Source organism: Archocentrus centrarchus, chromosome 17, assembly GCF_007364275.1.
Source record: "Archocentrus centrarchus isolate MPI-CPG fArcCen1 chromosome 17, fArcCen1, whole genome shotgun sequence".
In the NCBI taxonomy this organism is placed as follows: Eukaryota; Metazoa; Chordata; class Actinopteri; order Cichliformes; family Cichlidae; genus Archocentrus; species Archocentrus centrarchus.
The window spans coordinates 30,742,212-30,767,131 of record NC_044362.1 but is presented as its reverse complement, the minus strand read 5'-3'; the positions used below and the strand labels follow the sequence as shown (position 1 = coordinate 30,767,131).

Sequence of the window (24,920 nt, the reverse complement as noted above, 5' to 3'; positions counted from 1 at the left end):
AAACTAAAATCTAGCTTTTTGTCTCCATGCTCTGACAGATAGTGCATGGAGTGCATATAGTACTACGAGTAAAACTAAAACCAGCCTGCAGTGGTCACAGTTAATGTATGCTACTCCATGATTACTGTCGCTTTTCATCAGGCTGGCGCTTCTTGATTTGTGCTCATTTTTTTCTGGATTTAAGTGTGGTTCTTGGGGATATATATTTGTAATGCGCAGCACTTTGGTCAACTTTGTTGTATTAAATGTGCTATGTAAATAAACTTGACCTTGACCCGGTGCGTACAGTCACTGAGCATCCATTTGCTCTTAAACCCCTTTTAAATTCTGCTGCAGGTTTGACATGATTGCATCTTGTAGAAGAAAAGAGTAGAGGTTCCTGGCACAAGATTGGCTATTTCCAAGGCACACCTTCTACACCTATTTTCAGATGTTGCTAGCTGCACATTCATGCTGCCTATCTGCCATTCCACCACAAATTCTAATTAATTCAGATTCTGCCGCTGAAGTCCATTAAAAAACTGACTCCTTCATGAAACCACTTTGTGTCTGGTATCCTGCTGGAACTAGACAACAGACAATAAGTATTAAATGTTGGTCATACATGTTTTGATGGGGTGTGGCATTCAAACCATTATTTAGTATTAAGGAGACCAAAGCGTGCCAGCACAGCTGCTCCACCTTTACCAGCCTGGACTGTTGAATGCGGCAGGTTAGGTCTGTGGGTCCATGCCGAGCCTACTGTCTGCATCCTCTGCAGAAACGGAGCTCATCGGACGGCACTGTGCGTGTCGCGTCTTCAGCGGTCCAGTTTTGGTGAGCCTCAGCTCTCTGCAGCCTCAGATTTCTGGACTTGGCTGACAGGAGTTAAACTCCAACATGTCCTTTCTTCTGTTCCCATCTTAATCTGATGTTGTTGCAATGTGACATCATTTTCCCACTCCGAACTCAAACCAGCAATCTCACTTTCTAACTAAAGCTGACGTGTATGACCCGGATCATTACATGAATACACGGGTGTGTGAGTGTACAGTCTAACAAGTACTACTAGCTCCATAATTCTTACCTTTACTTGGATTTAAGATAAGATAAGATAGTGTTTATTTGTCACATGCACAGTTATACACAGTACAATGCACAGTGAAATGTATTTTGTACCTGCAACCTTATATACACACACATATAAATAAGAAGAATAAAAATTAAAAAAAAGTAATTCACACTATACACTATACTCTATATACTATACCTATACACACTTTTATAAATTATAATATTTACATTGTGCAAGGAATGTGGGTTTTGAATCAAACTGCTTAATTACTCCTCCTCCTCCTTTGCTGGTTATTCAGGAAACCCAGTTCAAGTTCCAGCATAAAAGCCTCCTGACTGGGTTAGCGAACCAGGATGAGCTCTCGTTCTGAACATGAGAATGCTGATCAGCACATCTGTGACTGGAATCTGTTACTGTGTGAAGGGAACGTGTTGCTGCTTGCATGTTGGGTTCTCTCATCAGAGCACGCTCGCAGTCATTAAACACACTGAGGCTCAATCTGACCAGCTTATCTTCAATAAGAGAACTGCTGAAAGCTTTGCAGTGATAATTATTGTCCCACATAATCAATCTGATTTGTCTGACGCTTTGATGGATTTCCGTCCCCCATCGTAATGAGCATCGGGCAAGAAGCAGGTGACCGTCTGCACAGAGAAACACACACATACACACTCGTTCATGTGAACATAGACACACACATAACGCCACGTTAGACTGCCCACTAACATTTATGTAAACGTGCTGCTTTAAATTCATGTTGCCCAGATGCTAAATGTGTCCTTATAATTTTCTATATAAAAATGAGCAGCTAACATTAGCACTATTACTCTTATTGCGCTAACCATCAAAACACACACACTTATGCTACTAAAAAAGTGTTCCCACCTCGGAGTATCAGCTAGTATGATTTAATACGCAGTTTATTTTGTGGTCTGTTTATCTGTGTATAAGGTGGTAAAGTGGGTCTTGAGCTCCGGGTTGTGGACCACAGAATATTAATCAATTTGAGTTGTGCACAAGATTATCTACCTTTCATGACTCCCACGTATGCTCAGTTTGCAGCGATTCATTCCTCACTAAAAAGCAAGAATGTTAATTTAAACAGCTTGAGTTTTTTTTCTAATATGTAAGAGGAAATAAAAGGTGAACTATGTGTCTTAACTCTTTTAAATTTGCTTCAGTTGTTGAAGTGTTATTTTTGTGTTTTTGTTTGTCAGTTCATTGCTCAGTGTTCTGGTGATGATGCAGTTGGATCTCTTTTATTAGCTCTTAAAAATGATCCAACTTTAGATTTAATGTCTTTGCAGCTGATTATTTGTTAATGCAGAGTAATGTCCGCAGATGCTTTCTGCGTTCGCTCTGTATCGATTTTATCGACTGAATCAGGCGCTCGGCTCCTGAGCCGTTTCTGCCTCGGCTCTGCTGACTCAGCGAGGAGCAGTTAATATGCAGGAGAAGACTTCAGCATCTCAGAGAGAGTTTTCTAATTTCAGCATCTGCGTGAAATGCAAAATTTGAAGTTTATGGTTAATAATTCTCATGTAGTCTGGTTTATTGTATGGTGGGAAAAGAAGAGTCTGTTGTTGTGCTCAGATTATTTTTAGGTGTGGGCTCGTGCTGAGTCTGAGAGTGTTTTGTGTGTCTTAACATTTTCATCAGAAAGCACTCAGATTTTGAAAACGCTGTTCTCCTGTGGGCGAGTTTCCTCGTGGATTCTGTTCCTGCTTCTTTTGCTTTGTCTTCTCATTTGTTTTTCTTCCTTTTTTTCTAAATGAAGTCTAAATCATACGACTCTTCTGTCTTTCAGTTGCTGGACATCAATTGGACAGGGCTCACAAACATGTTGGACATTCCTGGTGTCAAGTAAGTACACACAGATAATCTGACATGGCTGTGATTATGTTTATGACCATGATGGGGTTCATGCATTGTAACGGACGGGATTGAAAACATCGTTTAGTTCATGAAAGGTGTCGACATTCAGCGGGTTCGGTTCAGTTCAGCTGTGAACAAATTGTAGACATCCGCGCACTGCAGAGCAGGGTTCAGCTGTTGGAGAGTTAGCTGAAGTAAAATAAGGAAGGCTTGTCTTCCGTTTGAATGAATAAATGTACTGACAGTCACACGCAGTTATGAATGCTAAAAAATTGACTGCTCTCCAATTGTGGTTTCACGACAAGAGGCAGCTGGATTCAGGTGGCCGTGCGCTCACCCACCGTGATTTGAGTGGGTTTTATGGAGCTCATATCCTGTGTATTTGTCTCAGAGCTGCAGATGTTTCCACAAGTCCAAACTTTATTTCCTACTCATATAAAAAGTAGATGTGCATTATTATGGGACTATTATGAGTTAACTTGACGAGGCTCTTAACTGAAAGCTGCTTTTCATTGCAGTCACTGGGCACATTATTAGAGGTGAAGATTATTTTAGCGAGCATGAATTCAGATTGGATGCTGTGAGAGCAGAGCACACCAATGAGGTGCCAGCTTTTTATTTGTCTGTGTGACCCACTCAACTGATGCAGCAATGGACTGCAAGACTGTAGTGAATGACAGCTTGCTGAATTTTAATAAAACCTAGCTGCTTTTTGCTTCTGTGCTTTGTTAGAGGTGAGAGGAGTTGTTTCCCTTTTTCCATTCAAGAATTTTTAACTCATTCTGTTGAGCTCATGAAAATATTAATTGAGCCGGACGTGGCTCAGAGATTGAGGCTTTCTGCCAGCTGCAACAGCTGAAACCAAAGCAAGCAAAATCAATAAATAAAAATCAAAGCCTGAATGTCTTAAAACAGTCAGTAATGAGTTCCTTTTGTGGACTGTGCATTAAAAACAGCTGTGAAAACTCTTATTGTGGAAAACTGTGGGTAAAAGACACAAATTAAAAAAAGAAATTTGGGCAGTTTTTGAGCTGAAATTTAAAACACACGCGACCTTAAAACTGGGCTGAATTCGAAACACTTAAATTTTAATCATTAAAAAAAAATATGCCTTCTGATGACGTTGACCACATTAGAAACTAAAACATGAATCTTAGTTTCCTCTGATGGAAAAAGGCTCTCGGCTCTGCTGCTGAAACCATTACATTAACCGTCCAATCACAGAATGGATTATGACCGTTTTCAGTTCTACGTGTTGATGTTTTTAGCAGCGTTATTATGAAAGGAGACCCGCGACAGACAGAGATGGGATATTGGTTGGATTTGTGGGAAGATTTTCCAGACAGGAATTCTTTTTTTGATCTTTAGGAACACTCAGCGGTCTCTGGATTCGAAGGTTTAGGTCATTTTTATTCCATTCTTAAAGTGAGGAAATATCTCCACCAGATCCAGCTGTGTGGTCATTTTTTCCCCTTAGTTGCTGAGTGAAATAGACCGTTCAGTAGAAAAGCACTAAAAGCTTTATTGCTACACATGCTCCACTTTATGGCTTTGTTTTAATGAGTGCCGGTGGCTTAACTTTAGATCTTTACATGACCTTCAAGGTGTCGCTTTAATTAACTCATCTGTCAAAGCTGATATGTTACATGGTGTTACTTCAGGGTGAAATTGTTGTCATTGAAATAACTTCTGTGGTTTATTTTTTCTCCTACAAAGCCAAAATCCTGTAATAGCAAATTTTTGTCTTTTTTTCCTAAAAAATGTAGGTCACAGAAATGTGTAATTAAAAAAAAGTGAGGAAGCCTCATTTAAAGGTACATTAACATAAATGATATTTGTATAAATGTGACCCTACTTAGCATCATGACATTCACTCCAGCTGAGCTGACAGGCTGAGCTTAAAGTCATCAGCTAACATGTTACTAATAACAGTGATCAGGGATGCAGCTTGTTAACCGTCTCAAAGTAGCCTTAAAGGACATCACCTGGGACCTCTTCCAGGCTCTTGGTCTTAAACAATAGTGCTGCCTTTTACATCATGATGCTATTAAATGTGAGTAAGTGTGTAAGAATGTGGTCTTTCAGAAAGTGTACATAAAGGGCTCTGAGAGAGCCTTTGTGATCTTGATGATTTGATACGGGTACAGCCCGTACTCGCCTCACAGTCTGGGCTCATAGAGTGCAAGAAACACAAAACCTGAAGGTGCTGAATCTGGACTGCTGCTCGCTCACTGCCTGCTGTGTTATTACTCCGGTCTTCTTTATTAACACGTTGCTGCTGGCTGGTAGTTTACAATTTGTTTTCAGCAGAGAAACACACTGCGGTTTCCAAAAGACTCCACCCTGTGAAATGTAGCTATCCTTGTTCAGCGAGTTCAAAGAAAACTGCGTGTGTGTGTGTGTGTGTGTGTGTGTGTGTGTGTGTGTGTGTGTGTGTGTGTGTGTGTGTGTGTGTGTGTGTGTGTGTGCGCGCTACAATCAAGCTACAGACCTGCAATCACCCCGCCCACCTCTTCCTGTGTGTGTCTGTGTGTGAGGGCGCTCATATTTCCTCAGTGAGTATTTGCATTTAGCCCTGAAACAGTAGGAAAACCTGAGGTCACTCCAACTGCTTTCTTTTTGAATAGCAGCATTTATGACACACACACACACTCACACACACACACAAGCTCCTTTTATGGGATAGGCTGAAGTCTCAATGGCGGCAGAATTGCACCACTTAAATGTCATCTGGACATAGTTATGTGTTTAGCTTAGTTATGTAGATAAGCAAGCAGCTCAGGAATCAGCATGTCGACACTAAAATCAATTTTGCGCTTGTGTGAAGTCCCGGAGTAAAGCTGACCCAGAATCAGCTGCTCCAGAGGATTAATTCATTCCTTTTGCAAAGCAGGTGAAGCTGTTCTCACGCTGGACGCTGCTGCCATCTAGAGGAAAAGAGCTCAAATGTCAAAGGATGGTTCATATTGAGTTTGCTGCCATACGGAGAAATGGAGATGATTACAGCTTTTATTTGTAGTATTCAGTAATTCAGTAACAGCACGATCCCTCCCAGAAACAATGTCTCGATTGCTCCGGTCACAGCTTTACCTGGAGGTAGTTGCTACCAAACAAATAGCTCCTGTCGAGCAGTTACAGCTCCTCCAGAAGGCTGAGCACTGCTCTCTGCTTGCTTCTGGTCACTTGAGAAGATTCCTCTTCTTAATCTGTTCTTATACACTGGGCTACTTACTGTAAGTGACGAGGTGAAAGGAAATGTTCCTGTACAACAGGAATCTCACACTTTGCTCCTGAAAACAATGTTTACAGTAAAGTTTTTTGGGTTTTTTTTTAGCTTTTTGTTATTTTGGTTCCAAGCTGTGTTTTTCTCTGAATCTGAGGGTTATTTCCGTGCACCATTCAGAATATATTAGTCATGAGAAATATGAGTCATGTATTTTTTTGCGTGTGTGTGTCTCTCATGCGACTAACTGTGCAGTCACCTCCTGACTCTCTCACATGCACTAATATGTCGCTGTGCATAAACAACAGCTGGAATTTACTGTTGTCTCAGTATATTTGCTGTTTGTTTCCTGCCTGATATCCAATCAGCATGTTAATATCATATCATTATGTTTCTGGAACCAGAGAGGAGCATATCTGAGCACACTTTAAGTATGCGCAGGGCCCGACTGTGCACAGATTTTAATAACCTGTGAACCCACATGTGGAGGAAAACTTGATGCCTAAATGAGAGGCTGAAAATGCTCAGTTTTAATGTCATCTTTTTTTTTTTCTTTGCCTTCTCACTTTAATGTTGTTCTTCATCTTCCCCTGTGTGTGTCCTTCTCTGTCAGTGGTTTGTGTGACAGTCTACTCCAAGACATCATCTACAGCTACTTGGTGTTGCCAAACCGCATCAACATCCCACTAGTGTCAGAGGCCCAAATGACTAAGCTCCGCTTCCCCATTCCCAAGGTAACACAAATGCAGCGAAGAGTTTACAGTTAATCACAGCTGTTGAAAAGTGTGTTGAGTAAATCAATTGAATAGGTGAATGCAAATTATTGGGAATCATGGGAAGCTGGAACCATGAGTCCCATGATTTGGTGCTTTACTCTTTATTTATGGACACCATGGTTGTCCATAAATAAAAACTTCCATCATACTCTCTTCTTTTTCTCCAGGCCGTCCTGAGAATCCACTTCATCGAGGCCCAGGAAGTGTTGCGTAAGGACAAGTACCTGGGAGGGCTGATCAAAGGGAAGTCGGATCCATATGGAGTCATCAAGATTGGGACAGAACTCTTTCAGAGCAAAGTCATCCACGACACCCTGAACCCAAAGTGGAACGAAGTCTACGAAGTGAGCATCACATGAAGTTAGACTGAGTCATCGGTGTGAGGATTAGAGTTGTGGAATATCATTTCTATCTTTAGTAGAGTTATTGTGATATGGAGCAGTATGTAATATAGAAGGGGATTTCCACTCATCTTCTGATTCAGTTGTTTTTCATTCATAAAGTCCTGAAATATAACGTCTTTGAATTTATTTCCTGCTATTCTGAGTTTTTCAGGATGTGTTTTAGATATTTCTCATGTATTGCTGGTTTAATTTGTTAGTTACTGAGACATTTTTACATATTTGTCAGAAATTAATCTCCTTGAATATGTTTCTCCTGTTTCTCCTGACCCTGTGTCGTGCCTTCACTGGGCGTGTGCGGTCCATAGTAATGTCGGTTTATTTGTGTATCCTCAGGCCTTGGTGTATGATCACTCTGGAAAAAATATGGAGATTGAACTGTTTGATGAAGACCCTGATCAAGATGACTTTCTGGGAAGGTAATGTTGCTCCTAAGACTGAACTTCAGTCACTTAAAGAAGAGTGTTGCTTAAATATGTCAGTGATTTCCACTTTGTACTTACTCTGGTCTAATAATTGGACATTCGCACTAGGGAAAATAGTGGGGACAGCGGCCTAACCATGTGCAGTGAATTTGTAATCTTGCCATCTTTGAATTGCTTACTTAGAAGATGAGGACCAGGACTGCGACCATTCATAGTCGCAGCGGTTGCTGTCTCCAAGGTGACTTCGGTGCGTCAAGCGGCATCAGTCTGCTATCAGTTTGTGATTGAATGAGTTCAACTTAGCAATTACATTCATTCTGTATTTGATAATACAGTCATTAACTAATTAAAATCTCCCAGAATGCAACCAGTTGGGTTGAGTCTCCTGTTGCAAAGAGATGAACCACAGATGGTGCAGAAAGTTTGCAACGTGTTTGCAATCTGTCGGCATTTAGAATTAGATGGTGATTATCTGCAAAGCTTTTCAAGCTGAGAGTGACTGCAGTCACTCTGAGTGGGGCCACGACTGTCCGGAGACAGGGCGCCTCCCACTAGGTGACCCATGTGATCACCTTGTGATCAAAAGTGGTCGCCCAGAGGTTGAGGGTGATGCGCGCGGCTTTCTTATGAAAGTATTTCCAAGTAATCTTCACTGTATTTTGGGCAATTTCCCGTTTGAAGGGACTCATAACAGTTTTTCATCGAAGGCCGGCCCCCTGAAAGCAATCAGAGCTTTCACACTGACTCCTCGGTGGGGTTTAATGAAAGCAGCGCTGCGTGTCTGAATAGCATTTCCCACCAGAGTTCATTATTGTGCAGCGTCACGACACAGACTGTGCGATGAGTCAGCGTCGTTATGAAACCTGCTGTGAAAATGTAATCAAGAGATGGTGAAAAGAAGAAAAATTCATCAGCAGCTATATTTATGATTGATTCTTTTTTTTTTAATAGCAAAAATTCCAAACACCCATCTAATCTCTGACAAATGTGAATTACTGTTATTATTTAGGATTGGGTGTTTGAAGGTATCATTGTGGGCTTTTAAATTTCTTTTGTATTTATATTGTATTTATATTTGTTTTTCCAGTCTCATAATCGACATGGTTGAGCTCCAGAAGGAACAGAAGATCGATGAGGTCTGTGGTGCCCTCTGTTTTTAGCGTGCAGTCTTATATGATCCAGTCAGTAATTGTATTCATAATATCACATTAGAGTTCCTGAGTGCTTTGTGTACAAGTAGAAACTCTTTTTGTTTGTTTTTTCTACAGAAGTTGATGTTTTTGTGAGTGTCAGTGGGACCTTGATAGATGCGCATGTTTTAATGGTTGAGGCGTTTTGAGGTTAAATATTAACAAGACCTTTTGTTCACTTCAGTGGTTTCCGCTGGAAGAGGTGTCCACAGGGAAGCTGCATCTCAAACTGGAGTGGCTGTCTTTGCTGTCCACACCTAACAAGCTGGACCAGGTACAGTCAACAGAAACAGCTTAAATCCAGCACTTCATTTACATTTTTAAACTAGCTGATGACGTTTTGGACTGTGGGAACTTCAATTCTGCCTGAGCCGGACTGTGTTCTTCGTCACAGGTGCTGTCGAGCATCAGAGCAGATCAGGGTCAAGCCAACGACGGCCTCTCGTCTGCGCTGCTCATTGTCTTCCTGGATTCAGCCAGAAACCTTCCAGTGAGTCGGCCTAGTTGAATGTTACAGTGTTGATTAGCAGCAGCAGTTATTAACATATTGTTCTTTACTGGATAGGAACTAAAAGCACAGATATGTCTTACTGTATAGATCCTTAAGACAAGGATGATTTTGTTGATATTGCTGCTCTGTTCACTAATCTAAAGCCCCGTTTCCACTAGCATCTACGTGGCTGTTCTTTACACGACTCTACTCTATTATGGTTGCTTTCCATTACAATTGAGTACCGCCTCAATGTGGGTGGGGTCATTACAGCAAGCCAGCCCAAAAGCCCTGTGATGTCTTTTGTATGTGACACCAACACAAATGGTCGCTCCGTCTAGCGCCCTCTGGACACTGTTGTTAGCCTCCAAGCACAAAAACGTCTGGGACATCAGTTAGTGTGGAGCCACTTCCCTCATCGCTGAGTTTCAAATACAGCGAGTTTGATTTTGTGAAAGAGTCGCTCTCACGACTCATCTAGTGACATCACTCCCCGGTCAGTCAATGGCACGCAGACTGCTGATGTCACATTTTCGGCCCAACTAGGTAGCTACTAAAATAGCACCTGGTACCAGGTTCTACCACATAATGGAGAACCCTAAAAACCAAATCAAGTCGAGCCGAGCAGGTACTAGTGGAAAAGAAGCTTAATGAACCAGTGCTTTGCAGGAAATCAGGGGTGGCTTCATACTGTTGAATTTTTAGTCCTTCACTGGGATTTACCCACACACCTGCACTAGAAGCACATTTGTGAGGTCAGACACTGATGCCGGAGAGAAGACCTGGCTCACAGTCTCCGCTCTAATTCATCTTTAAGGTGTTCTGTTGGGTTGAGGTCAGGACTCTGTGCAGGCCAGTCAAGTTCTTCCACACCAAACTCGCTCATCCATGTCTTTATGGAGCTGCTTTGTGCTCCCAAACTGTTCCCAGCAAAGTTGGGAACATGAAATTATCCAAAATGTCTCAGTATGCTGAAGCATTAAGAATTCCTTTCACTGGAACTGAGGAGCCGAGCCCAACTCAAAACAACCCAAAACACCCCCTTCACCATAACCCCCCCTCCACCAAACTTTACACTTGGCACAATGCGGTCAGACGAGTACCATTCTGGCAACCACCAAACCCAGACTCGTCCATCAGATTGCCAGATGGAGTAACGTGATTCGTCACTCCAGAGAACACACCTCCACTGCTCTAGAGTCCAGTGGTGGCGTGCTTTACACCACTGCACTTGACACATTGTATTGCGCTTGGTGATCCACCTCCCTGCGCTCTTACCTACACCGCTACCTCCGCACCCACCTGCGCACTCACCTTCACACCCACCTCTTCACCCACATACCTACAAGGAACAAGGAACACCCCGCAGCCTTGGAGATGAGTTGAAATGTCACTTCAGCCTCTGGCATCTCTTGCCTTTCTATTTTCTGAACTTTCTTGTTCTTCACTGTCTCATCTTAAAGACCTAAACACTTATAATTCTGTTCATTAAAATATAGAAACATTATCTTTTCATATTTACACTTCATTCTGATCTAAGTAGTCAAATGTCTGTATGCTGGGTAAAAAAAAAATGACTACAAGTAAAAGTCCAGCTTTGAAAATTTACCAGTAACAGTGATGCTTAAACTGAAAACATAATTTGCAAGAGACGCACGCATGAGGGGAAAACCTCTTTAGGCCAGTGGGCTGTAAGTGTTGGAGCAGTTTTGACTTCATCTCCAAAACTTAGCTGGGAGTTTGAGATGGATGATTTATACTTTGCACTTTAGTTTTTACTGTGCATCTCCATCTTTTTAAGAATAAAACGTAGTTTCATATGATAAATATATTTTGTGTGTCATCTTCATATTGTAGATTTATTGCTAGTTTCCTATCTTGCATTCTGTATTTTTCTTTTGCCTTCCTGCACACAGAATCCCATTTGAATTCAGGGATAAACTCACATGAACCAAACTGATTCTGTTGTTCGTGCCTTTTAGAAAGAATTAGGGACCTTCTGTGTGCATTTTTTTTCTATATATTTTTACACCACACTGCCTGTTTGTTTGTGGCAGGTAGTAAAAAAGTCAAATCTGTAAAGAACTCACATTTTTAGTTGTTGATTTCTGTAGCACAGACTTGACCTTCCTCTTTTCAGCCTCCTCTGCTTTTCTTCTTTCTTCTTCACCTCCTTTTCCCTCTGAAGAGCGTCTTCGAGGGGAACTTGGGCTCTGGCTACTTAAAAGAGAGGCGAGCAGCGGGCCTCGTGTTTTGCGAGAACACGGCTTCTCTCTATCGGAGCTTATTTGTGAGTCCTCTGGCAGTTTTCTGCATCCCGGAGTGCTCTGGAGAATGCCATGATTAGAGCGTTTCCTTTGTTTGTTTGTTTGTTTGAATAGATTGCCTGATGAGCATGGATCCCTAGTTGTGCATGTGTTGGATTCCCTGATATAATTAGCGTTGTTAAATTGCTTTTGGTTGGTTCGACTAAAGCTGAGGAACATGACAGAAAGATCTGACTAGGAAACGATCAGAACCGCAGTGACGGATTAAATTTAAGGGCTATCAAAAGCATCCTTCCTCCTCTGTTTATTGTTCATTACAAGAAATGATTGAGCTCAGAAAGAGTAGTCTTCATGTACAGTTTCTACTAATCTAGTTTCATGTTCTCTTCACCGCAGCTAATTCACAGCATCAGCGGCTCATTTCCTCCTAAGAAATAAGTGATGTTGATGGTTTTCTGTCTGCCGGCCGACACAGATGATGTTTTATCAGAGCAATCGAGTTTTAAAAGGGTAAACAAGTCGATCTGTGGATACTGTTAAGAGCTATTTAGTCTGACTCTGGGTTCTGTAAGTGTGCGATGAGACGGCGTAAAAGGAACAGAAAAGACTTTGAATCGTTGATGTCGTCTTCTCGCACACAACAACATCAATTTGTACTTTTGCCAGTGTTATATTTAGTCTTCATTTTTAATGAGAGCTCAAAGGTTAATTTGAGTTCAGCCATATTTTTTCTGCTTTAGTTTTCATAAACTTTTAAGCCATAAAACGAACAGGGGAAAGGTTATTGTACTGTGAACACACTCATAAATCTAGTGTTAGTCGTTTTGAAGTTAGTTGGCATTTAGCAGTAAGCTAATAAACAAATATTCAGATCAAAGATGCGATTTATGAAAGTAATGTAATATAATGGTCAGCATCTTGGACCAAAAGTTTGACACAATTATTGTATTTTGATTTTTTTTTTTTTGAGTTAATGTTTAAAAATTATGTTAAAGTAATAGTAACAATGTTATAAATGTTGCAACTACTGGAGTGTATAAAACTAGTATATTAGCCTCGCCTCAGTATGATTTCATTTTTTTGTGAGGAGGAAGGGATGCATTTTGATCACTGAGATCTTGAGAGCAGGGAGGGTGAATTCTCTGTGGATTGCTTCCCTCCATCCTCCCTATTTAACCCCATTGTGTGTTCAGGTTTCCCCCCCTCCCCCGTGCCCGCTCACTCCAACTCTGCCACCAGGGGGCAGAGCTCCACAAAAACCTGGAGCCAGTGCGATCATTTTAAGACAGTGGTCCCCAACCTTTTTTGAGCCGCGGACCGGTTTAGTGTTAGAAAATATTTCCACGGACCGGCTTTTAAGGTGTGGCGAATAAATACGTCAAAATAAATGATACGACCATAACCAAGTGTGATATTTTCTACGTATAATAATAAAAAACGGGAATCCACTTTGTATTCGTATGCAACTCTATCAGCAGCGTTCTCGTAACATCCCGCCTCAACATGAATAACAGGCTCTCTGCCCACAGCGCTCCCTGGTCAGCTGTTAGAGCCATGGTAAAACATGCCTTCAAAATAAGATACACCGCAAAAACAAATACAGTTGAAATCACCTCAGTCGGATTCAAATGGCCCAGTTTGGGGTCTATTATCGATTTTCGCTGCAATGGCTTCTGCTTCATCTATGAATTTGCTTCTGCAAATTTTATAATCTGAAATTTTACTCGTAAGTGCAAGTTTGTAGCTTACACTTGCCACGATTGTCCCCGGTGAAATGAACTGATATAAACACTAAAACAATTTCCAGGCGTTGTTAGTGTGTGTGTAGTTGTGCACGAACGAGCCGATGCATGGAAGTGGGCGGACAGGAGCTGAGGAGGGTTTTAGCGCTAAACTCATCCAGTTTATGCGATCACATTTAACTGGAAATTTATTACAATGGGACCAGATTTTTCATCCGAGGTAGGTGAATATCCGACGGATTTATGTGATGATTTTATTGGAATTAATGTTAGGAAAAATCAGGACCTGCAGATGCCATCCAACTAGAGCGAAAACCCGATTTGTGCGACTTCGACTTAGGTGATTTTTACTGTATAAAGCGCATGAAAAATACAACTCACCATAACACTGAATCAGTGTAAGCCCCCTGAGCTTGTTTCTCTGATACTCATTTTTGCTGCCTTCTGGTTTGACTGGGTTCGGCCGATTTCACATGGAGCGTGGCTGCAGAGCCGCGGTGTCAAGCGCTGGAGAGTCAGTTTGATGGCTGGGTCTACCTCACTGCTATCCCCGGTGTTGATAAATAAAAATGGTAAATGGACTAGTTCTTACATAGCGCTTTTCTACTGTTGTTGAGCACTCAAAAATTTAAAGAAGCGTTATGTAGGTCAACCAACCGATTTCGTTAGACAGGCCTGAAGCTTCTGGGTTTAATTTTAGCGGTGACGTATCATGTGAGCAGAAACGTCTTGACACGTCAAGAGGAAGTCATGGAGGGAAGTAACGGAGCGAATCCGCCCATTTTTCAAAATAAAATATAGTTTAGGCGCAGATAATAAGTAAAACGGAAATAATTTAAGTTATTTATTCTTTATGTGCGGCCCGGTACCAAATGTCCCACGGCCCGGTACCGGTCCACGGCCCGGGGGTTGGGGACCTCTGTTTTAAGGAATGCACAGACTGTGTAATGGTAAATACCAAGATGATGTTTGAGTGATAGCAGGCATACGTATACACATGGAGATGTGAGATGTGTCTCTTTCCAATTAAAATAGTCACATCACTTTTGTGGTGTTCTAATAAAAGAAATCCTGAAACAAAGTATCGATTAATTTGAAAGGCGAGAACCTTCTTTTTATTTATTCCTGCTGAATCTGATTTATTTTTTAAACACCGAAACTTAAAGATCCTCTTAAGCAAAATTTCAGGGGAATTAAAACATTTATGCATTTTAGTGGCTCGTTTCCCTCCACCAATATGGCAGCCATGTTGACCCATCAGTGCAATGAGGATACATTTCATATCATTACAGTTCATCCTTCCTTGATAAATACACTCACTGTAAATTCCTGTTATGTTTTATACTTGACATCTGCAGAACAGTTATTCTGCAGTGGCCAGTCAGGCATCAGCATGTTTATATCTTAGTTTACATCCCAAATAAACTCAAACCATTTGAGTGTCAAGTCTGTGAATTCCTTAAAAGTCTTAGTTCTCATCTCATCACGGGCCCATGGTGTGAAAAGAAGTGTGAGTTTTTGAACCCATTATCAGCGCTGATCTCAGGAACATGACAAAAAGCCTGATGAGGTTTTGTACAGTTGCATCAAAGCCATTTTATTCCAACCTCATCCTGGGCCGTAACACAATTCTGCGGTTTACAACAATAACCCCATATGTTGAAAAATGACAAGCTCTCTCTCACTAATGCCAAACCCCGAAGCACGAAGGGCCACCTTGAGCATAAATGAGGCGTGCCAGTGGCTTTGAGAACCCGGTGTTAATTGCAAGAGACTGCATCTGTTCAGTGATGTGATGCAGCACAGTGTTACTGTGTCATCGTCACATAGAGATGCACAGACCTACAGCGGCACGTACAGCTGCCCAGCTTAGATGTCCCTTTCTTTTGTCCAACAAGCCTGTTTCCTAAAACTTCTTGGTTTTCATATTCGATATAGCAGAACAGGGAGTAATAACAGTGATGCTGCAGTCTGTTTTATTGCCATTTCACAATATTCTGTTTTCATACTGAAACACTTTGTAGTGGCTTTGCTGTCCACAGTCTTAATATCAGTGGTTTTCATTCCCATTAAAAATCTTTATAAGTGTTCCCCAGTCATTACATCATTATCACAAACCGTCTGACCTTCATCTTCTCTGACCTTTTCTGATCCATTTTATCCACTGACTCTTATTTAATGGTGTGGTCTGTTGACTTGAGTCCAATCAATATTTTCTGGCTGGCATGTTGGCATCGTTATTGGTAGAAATCCATAATAAATGAAGTATTATAGATCTTATTTCTTTAAAAACAGAACATGTTTTGTGCTTACTCATGCTGGGTATTTTCTTTAATATCCAAACTATTTCACAGTATCTAAAAGTATTCATCTACTAATACAGTTAATGGTATAACTTTTTAAAGTTAATCGTATGTCAGCCTGAATCCAGTATTGGTTGAGCTCGAGTTTTAACCTCATGTCAAGGTTTAATTGGAGAATAACACTAATCATGTGATCATGTCTCTCTGTCTGTGTCATTGTGTGCTGCATCCTGATACATCTGGTGGTGCCGGTGCGCTGTCATCATTCTTTCCTCCACCTCCTCCCTGCATGCTCCTCTTTTCCCAAATAACCTGCCGGTGTGTGTCTGTGTGTGTTGTTGTTTGCTCTCTCCTGCCTTGTCCCTGTGGGAAAATCAAAGCGCAATCCGTTAGAGTTCAACCAAGCGGGGCTGAGGAATGCCTCGATCAGTAAGGCCATCAAGGTAACGGCACGGCAACCTGGCACACCCATCCCTATCAGACACTGAAGGGAAATACAGAAGAAATACAGCAACATGTACACAAGCATACACAACATAATCAAAAGTATGTGGACATCGATATGTTGCCTAAGAAAAGTGTCTAAATTGTTGTGAAACAATCTCGTAATGGTGTAATGTGGACGGAGTGTTGCGGTGTCTGTTTTGGAAAGTTATAGAATTGGTTGGACATGTCCATCCGTCCATCCATCCATCCTCTTCCACTTATCCGGGGGCAGGAGCCTAAGCAGAGAAGCCCAGGCTTCCCTCTCCCCGGCCACCTCCTCCAGCTCATCCGGAAGGACCCCAAGGCGTTCCCAGGCCAGCCGAGAGATATAATCTCCCCAGCGTGTCCTGGGTCTACCACGGGGCCTCCTCCCGGTGGGACATTCCCAGAACACCTCACCCAAGAGGCGATCAGGAGGCATCCTAATCAGATGCCCGAGCCACCTCAACTGGCTCCTTTCGATGTGGAGGAGCAGCGGCTCTACTCTAAGCCCCTCCCGGATGGCTGCACTCCTCACCTTATCTCTAAGGGAGAGACCAGCCACCCTACGAAGGAAACTCATTTCTGCCGCTTGTATTCGCGATCTTATTCTTTCGGTCAATGCAAAAAGCTCATGACCATAGGTGAGGGTAGGAATGTAGCTCGACCGGTAAATCGAGAGCTTCGCTTTTACACTAAGCACCCTCTTCACCACGACAGACCGGTGCAGCGTCCGCATTGCTGCAGACGCAGCCCCGATCCGTCTGTCGATCTCCCGCTCCCTTCTCCTGTCACTCGTGAACAGGTTGGACATAGTTGTAGCTAAATATATCAAACAGAGGTTTATGGGATGTCTAACTACTGTATCTGACAGGTACTGCAGAGGGCATGTGCTAGCTTCAGCTGCCCAGTTACTCCCAATGGTGTTGAAAATGTGTAGGCCAGTCCAGTTTTTCTACACCAAACCTGCAACACAATTTCTTTGTTTTAAATTTATTCTCTCCTGATGCTGCGTAGATATCTTTATATTCTTTTTGGGTCATAAATTTCAATCTTTTCAGTTTTCTATATTCCCTGTTATGTTTTCTTATCTGTTACGTCACAGTATTTGCTGTGGAACTGCTAAACAAGGTCATGGACTTCCAGCTAACCAATTTCGTGAATCCGCCATTTTTTTCTCGCAGCAATTTTGTAGTCCGAGTTCAGTTATGCCGAAGTTGCACGTAGACAAGCCAAAATGTTCAGTTGTTGAGTGTATTAACCCACACGATTCCTGTGGTCTAATTTATCAAACCCTTCAGGACCGTGTTAGTTGAAATACCATTGTTGCTATCTGTGGTCATTTCCATTTGGCAGTATGGCTCTGTTGTGGGACCTCTGGGTCTTTGAGGTGGGTAGAGAAGAGGGGAAAATGGAGGGGGTAGGGAGATGGGACAAAGCTGATCTGCTGGGGCTGCTGAGCTGAGCTGAGCTCTGGGAGCTGTTAAAACTAACACTCAGTTTTTTTTTAATAGCATTATGTTTCACTTTTCATCATAAAGCTTTGAAGACAAAGGGTGCCCACATACTTTTGGCCATACAATCTATGTAACAGTTCAGCATATTCAGGAAAGAAAACTGCACAAAAAGTAAAATACTGAACTGGAGTAGTTTGGATTCTTAATTTCCTGTTGCTCAGATTTTTGTGGTTATTTTGTGTTTAAAACCTTTCAGAAGCTCATAAAGTCACAGCTGAGCTGGATAGCGTACTGAACGAGACACTGAAGACAACCTTTAGGGAGAGTGAGCATTTAAGATGTGCTGTGCCGATGTTAAACTGTCTGAAATGAGCCCAACTCCAAGAATTGCAGTTAAAATATTTACAGTGAGTCTAACATGCTGCTCCTGATGATTCCCAGACCTCACTATTCACAGCTTTCATTGGAGCTACTTTCCCCAGAAGAAAATAGTTCCTCTTTAAAGCCCATAGCAAAGAGGTCTGTGGGGATGCTGTTTCAGTAAACATGCTGCTTGTGTCATTTTTCATGCTGTTAGCGCCTTAACGATAATATGAAATGTCTGAAAACCTGGATAGTCACATTAGGAGGTGCTGCTGTAGCATCCAGAACGACTCCACAGCTGATTTCCTGAATCATTAACCAACTCTAATCATGTTCATCGACTAAAACCGTTTCTAACAATGTGTGTTGTAAATAACAGCATTGTTGCCTGAGCTGCATTTTAAACTGTTTGGTGTGGTTTCTATACTAACTGGTTTGAGGGATTTTTAAACTAATTCCTTATGTGAGAAGTCTGGCACAAAATGGCACCGTATGAGCTCAAGATACAGATTTCCACTGCTTAAAAAATACTGTATTTTCTATTCAACGCCAAACTGCAAAAGCAATGTATCAGGTACATTTTAGGCATTTTTTGTAGTGACTTAAGTTGATTTTAGTTTGATTTATTTTGTGAATATGGATAAAGATGCAAATTAATTGATTAGACTGTCACTGCAGCTTTCTGTTGCAAACTAAACTCTAAAGAAACACTTAGTGCAGTTACAGATAACGCTAGCGTAGCCAACCTAGGCAGCTTTATTTCTTCTTTGTAAAACTTGTTTTTCTCCCGCGGCAGTCCGGCAAGAAAGTGACCAGTGATCCCAGCCCGTTTGTCCAGTTCAGAGTGGGACACAAGTCCTTCGAGAGCAAGGTGAGAGAAACACAAAATCTGGGCTCACTGTGGTTCATGTATTCATCCCCCCAAGTTGCCAGTTTTGGAAATGAAAGCAATTTTTTGTGCATAAAACACTGAATAACTGAGCTTATTTCACAGCATGTGAGTCTTTATTCACAGAAGATCTTACTTGTATGCGCACATTTGCTTCTTATGTGTATCATCCATCTTGGCTTGAGATTTTCCTTTTCCTCTTCCTTCCTTTCTGCCCGTTTTCCAGGTCAAATATAAGACCAATGAACCGGTGTGGGAGGAATCCTTCATCTTCCTCATCCACAACCCCAAAGTTCAGGAGTTGGAGGTTGAGGTATGAAGATACTGATTTTATAAGCAGGTAAATCTGGAATGTATGAACTGTAACTTACATTATCCTGTAAAAACGAATGTTTTTCTCTTTCAGGTGAAGGATGAGAAACATGATTGTTCTTTGGGGACATTAGCACTGCCCCTGCCTCGCCTGCTGGAGGCAGACAACATGACACTGAACCAGCGCTTCCCTCTGAGGAACTCTGGACCGAGCTGCACCCTCAAGATGAAGATCGCTCTGCGGGTATAAGATCAGTGATTTTTCAGCACGATGTTGTCACAATGTTGCCAAGTTTCTAAGCTGTAAAGCTTGTCTACCTACTTGCTACTTTTATTGAAAACACATATATGAGCAAATAGCACTCTACCTACATGTACCATGGTACTGGAAAGCTTATTAAACACTTGTCTTAATTCTCTTAATTAATTCTGTCGTTTTTCTCTGATTTCAGGTGTTGAGTCTGGATAAGGACACTTCAGCGGCCTCAAATTCAACCCCGTCCTCGGTGCAGGTCCGAAAAAATGACTTCTCCAGCCCGACCCCACGGCCCTCTAGCTCCTCAGAGTCGTCCAAGCCTCCCCTCTCTACCTCAGGCATTCCCCACTCGGCCTCCGTGCCAGCCCAGGATGTGTCGAGCAAGCAGAAGGAGGCTAAAGAGACTGCGAAGTCCCGGGGAAGCACGGACTTTGGGCAGGGTGGCAGTGGAGGAGGTCATAGCTTGGCAGAAACTGGGAGGAGCTTGGCAGAAACTGGGAAGAGCACCTCAAACCTGGCCATCTCAGGCTCCCAGCAGTATCTGGCTGGAGGCAAGGAGCCAACGCCAAGCATTGCATCGGACGTCTCCAACCCTTACGCTGCTCAGGAGCTGCAGCAGAGACTCGAGCACCTCCACAAGTATCTACCAGTCTTTATACATAATTATTATTCATATTTTTATATCTTCTCATTATGATCTGTAATAAAAATAGATGTTTTTGGCTGGTGTGTAAGTGTGTAAGTATAGACAGACAGTTTAATGGTGTAATTGCAGCTGAGGTAATGCTCAGTTATCATGAGCACGTTCGGTGGTGCTAATATTTCAGTCGTTTTCTCTGCAGCGGTTCAGGCCCCAGTCATTTCCCGCTCGGTGAGATCCAGCTGACGATCAGACACAGCTCCCAGAGAAACAAACTGATCGTAGTTGTTCACAGCTGCAGGTAAAAAAGCAAACAAAGAAAAGAATAAGATGTTTCTTTTCTCCTTTTTTTTTTGTGTGTTCTCACTCTTGAATAATGCCCTTTTGCGGACCTCCACAGAAACCTCATAGCGTTCACTGATCACGGCTCAGATCCTTACGTCCGGCTCTACCTGCTTCCTGACAAACGGAGGTCGGGCAGGAGGAAAACTCAGACAATGAAGAGAAACCTCAACCCGCTTTACGACACGACGTGAGTGCGACCGCCCCCGCTGTTAATTAAGCAGAGCAAAGCTCATAAAGATTCACTGTGTCGTCTGCCTGTTCAGGTTCGAGTTCAATGTTTCCATCATGGAGCTCCAGAGGAGGACTCTGGATGTTGCCGTGAAGAACGGTGGAGGCCTGCTCTCCAAACACAAAGGCCTTCTCGGAAAGGTGCAGACATGATATTTTATTGCTTTTATTTGTTTTGCTGTCAGTGAAACTGAGACAAACGTCTCTGGAGTGGAAGATAATGTTGCTGGTTTTGAGCGAAGCCAGATCTTGTTAGACTTTGTACTTTCTGCTTCTAGCGTGGTATCTGTATGAAGTGCATTATTATCACTGCTGTTGTTTTCTCATCAGATTCTGGTGGATTTGAATCATGAGGAGATCACCAAGGGTTGGACACAATGGTCAGTCATCAGCCCTTTAAATATCTGTTTAAGTTACTCTTATCTTTCAGTTTGTTAGGTTATATGCTTTTGATGATATTGTGAATGCATCAATAGCCTATATTAGAGCCAGCCTTACCTAAACAGATATTTCACGTGAACGCATCTGGTTACGTGGTTATCTTGAATATTAACCAGCTTCACCAGAAGACCTGAAACATTGGCAAATGCCTCCAAAGACTAAGAAGCGCTGTTGTTTCCACAGCCCCAAGTATTAGAGGTGGTAAGCCCCAGAGACCCCACAATACGATGTTGTCAGCACTCAGCACCACCCTAAAATCTGAGTAAATGCTGTCTCAGACAGTGAGTGTGGGGCTCTGTGGACTCCTCTGCAGAGTCCCCTGCTGTGCACCAATTACACGTCTCTAGTATCAATAAACTGAACCCAGAGAGAAATACCATTAGTCACTTTTCTGCCTCAACTGTTGTGATATAGATTTTGTTAAACATGGCACAGATGTGAGGCGTAAAGGCTGCAGCAGCTGTACAACAGCAGTGCCCACAGTGGACATGAATGAACAGAAGATGAGGCAAAATGTGTTTTCTACTTTTCCCGTCATAGCCACTCGTGCTTGAGATAAAATGCGACGAGTAACTGCACAGTACATCTTAAAGGTTGCTTTTATTCTTTTACGGTCTTAGAAATGAAAACGATGTGGTGTTAGAGACTGCACAAAGCTTGATTTCACTCCTTTTTTCCCCTCCTGCAGGCACGAGCTGAGCTCGGACGGCCTGGCCAAGCCACACCAACTATAAGTCGTCATCATTAGTACCTTCATCAGATCACCACACTTCCACTTTATGCACGTCCAACTCTACAGTACATGTTTTTTGTTTTCATTAGCTCTGACTGTAAGAAACAAAGTGATTGCGAAAAGCAGCTTTTGACACTCATTTAATCACATCAGTCGCAAAGCAAACCCCCCCTTTAAGAAGTGAGAGTGATCGGCTACAGAGAGTATATACATGTAGAGAGCTATACTACACAGTGTAGTGCTATGGAAGCCTATATTCTATATTTAGAGAAGTAACTGTTTTTGTTTTTTTCACATAGAATGACAGGAGTGTGCAAGTTTGTAAATAATGTACAGTGATGCTGGACAAATCAGAGGATGGGGTGTGTTGTAGAGGTGAGAGGGAGGTGTGGTGTCTTATTGGCCAAATGATTGTTTGTAATTTTATTTTGTTTCATTTTTATTTTTTAAATGGAAAAACATTCTGGACAGAGTCACACCAAAGAGACGAAAAGTATTCGGTTTATTTCTGCGCTTGTAGGGTTTTTGGGTAACACAGCAATACACTGGCTTTATTTCACTGTAAGTGTGTGTGTGTGTGTGTGTGTGTGTGTGTGTGTGTGTGTGTGTGTGTGTGTGTGTGTGTGTGTGTGTGTGTGTGAGAGAGAGAGAGCCAGTTAAAAGGATTGTGTGCACACAAATGTGTTCACATTTCTGACACGTTTGGGGGCTTACACTGAAATAAGGCCGTTATTTTAAGTGTTACTGCTTTGTTTTTTCTTTGTTAGTTTTTAAACTGAATATGAATAGTTGCACTTTTTAAAAATCTGTAGAGGATCATATCTACTCAGTGTACGCGTTGCCTAAATTCATCTAAAGAGGAGTACTTTTTTTTTTTTAAACAATAAATACTGAAATTAAAATTTTTTTACTGTCAAGATGATCTAGATAAGCTTTTTCAGGCAACAGTTTGTTTTGATGAAAACATTTCACTCTGATCTCTGCTAGGAGATGCTTAGCTTAGCTTAGCTTAGCTTAGCTCAGCGCAGCATTCAGGTTTCTGTCTGTTGGGGACTTGTTGTTCTGCATTTCTTCACTCGCTCTTTGGGTTATGATTAGGCACCAAAGCTCCTGGCTAGGTTTGGACATTAAACCTGAGCATTAAAAAAACAGCAAGCATGCGTTTGTGAGAGGCTGGGAGTGAGATCTGTTTCATCACTGCGCACCGTCATCATGACACCATCCATACCTGAGACATCAGCGGCCTTGGCAGAATGGCACTACTTGACATCCTGGGGATGGGAATAGTCCAGATAACCTCACTGATCAGTTTTATTATACCATAAGCTGCTGTGTTATATAGATTATCTTTCCATATAGAGAATTCAATGTGTTGAAATCAGTAGCATTATTAATTAAAATGAATTATTTAGGGTATGACTGTGTGGTGGGACTTAAGCCCCATGTCTCATTTTTCCTGATAGCTGAACAGCTGTAAGCCTGATGAACTTGGTGAGAATCAGCCAAAGAGCAGTCTGACACACAGACCCAGTAAAAACACTACCTGGTGTGTATATACTGTATGGCTGTTTAGTGTCAGTCATCAAGCTTTAGATGCTGAGGCTGCAGAGACGGCTCATTGGTATGCTAAGCTAACTGACGCAGACGGCTGCTGATTTTTATATTTGACAGAGAAAATTATTAGTCTTCTGTTTTCTCTCCCACCATCAAACTGGTTTGTATTTTAACAGGAGTATTTTAAGGATCACCCTCTCCTCCTCCATGTATTTAAAGCCACTATGTGTAGAACTGCAAACTGTCCACTGGCGCCCTCCATTGGTAGTATGACATTTTACAATCACATTTTATGGTAGAGATTGGCATTATAGGGCTGCTATCCTGGAACGAGCGAAGGGTAGAGCCAAGATTTTATTTTGTATTAATTTATTATTGTCCCCTGTTAACGTCCTGTTGCCAGTCCTTGTTTATATTCATTGGTGTAATAAAATCATTTATTGTGCTCACTGAAATGAAAGCAGTTCATGATGGTCGCTCCACTTTTTTCCAGTTCTCACATTAAAAGTCTTCCAAGTTTCTGCAGAGAAAAAGTGGAGCTGATGGACTGCCTTTGGGGTGTTCATGTTGGTTATGCCCAGGCCTATTTCATAACACACACACACACACACACACACACACACAGATTAGAAGAGTTGCAAAGATTTCAGAGGAATTTCTTTTAATCACAGAGGACATCTGCACATAGTGGCTTTGAAAATATTACATAACGTTACATTTAAACTTTCGATTGCAACGCTCACAGCAGGATTTGTTGTTGTCATCGCGGTGATGTTCATATTTCCGCTGTCATCGTTCTCAGCTGTTCGTGTATTGTCTATGGATCAGCTTTAGTCTTAATGTGGCATAAAGGTTCATTTTCAAAATGCCGTCTGAAAGAAGGCGCAGCCAATGACCTTCCTTTATTCTCTGTGCATTATATTAAACACTTTACAGCGGGTTTGATCATGTGACCCGACGCAGCCAAAGAACAGCAGTTTTTCTGCTGACAAAGGGAAGTGTGACCTTTAACTTTCACAATACAACTACTAGAGTTTTGCCTTGTGTTCACATCAAGCATCAAGAAAGTATTTTACACACACACATATATATATATATATATATATATATATATATATATATATATATATATATATATATATATATATATATAATTTGTGTGTGCTGTCTTGTGTGTAAACCATCAGATCTGAAGCCTGTGTCTGTGGGCTCAGTTCAGAAAAAAACTAGAGTAAATGCTGGTTTTATATGAAAATTGACAAGATTTTTTTTTTTTCATGCAACATAATTATAAAAATTCTGTAAGCAAGCCAATGTTTACAGGTACTGCTGGTTTTTTTCCATACTCACGTCTCCTTCTTCTTAATTTATCTTGTGCCTTAAAATGTACACGACCCAGAGATATTTACATGTATGGAAAGAAGCAACAAAATGCTTTAACGGCTTCCTTGTTTTTGAATGTCTCCTCAATGTCTTTTAAAATTAATAAAG

General features: G+C 41.7%; 1 protein-coding gene across 3 annotated transcripts in view; it reads left to right on the top strand.

Moving 5' to 3' along the window:
- The window catches only part of esyt2a (extended synaptotagmin-like protein 2a), a 54,561-nt gene extending 30,054 nt beyond the window's left edge, over positions 1-24,507 (top strand). For 2 of the 3 annotated variants that reach the window (XM_030751469.1, XM_030751470.1), the window contains exons 8-24: positions 2,862-2,917; positions 6,766-6,886; positions 7,096-7,272; positions 7,666-7,748; positions 8,842-8,890; positions 9,129-9,218; positions 9,339-9,434; positions 16,127-16,189; positions 18,828-18,902; positions 19,147-19,233; positions 19,327-19,476; positions 19,685-20,127; positions 20,331-20,429; positions 20,529-20,660; positions 20,737-20,842; positions 21,032-21,081; positions 21,831-24,507. In XM_030751469.1, coding sequence (XP_030607329.1) covers positions 2,862-2,917; positions 6,766-6,886; positions 7,096-7,272; positions 7,666-7,748; positions 8,842-8,890; positions 9,129-9,218; positions 9,339-9,434; positions 16,127-16,189; positions 18,828-18,902; positions 19,147-19,233; positions 19,327-19,476; positions 19,685-20,127; positions 20,331-20,429; positions 20,529-20,660; positions 20,737-20,842; positions 21,032-21,081; positions 21,831-21,876 — 1,923 coding nt within the window. In that variant the 3' untranslated portion in view covers positions 21,877-24,507. The remainder of the gene's footprint in view (positions 1-2,861; positions 2,918-6,765; positions 6,887-7,095; positions 7,273-7,665; positions 7,749-8,841; positions 8,891-9,128; positions 9,219-9,338; positions 9,435-16,126; positions 16,190-18,827; positions 18,903-19,146; positions 19,234-19,326; positions 19,477-19,684; positions 20,128-20,330; positions 20,430-20,528; positions 20,661-20,736; positions 20,843-21,031; positions 21,082-21,830) is intronic. The other variant, XM_030751471.1, reaches the window with a different exon arrangement.
- The last annotated feature ends 413 nt before the right edge of the window (positions 24,508-24,920 follow it).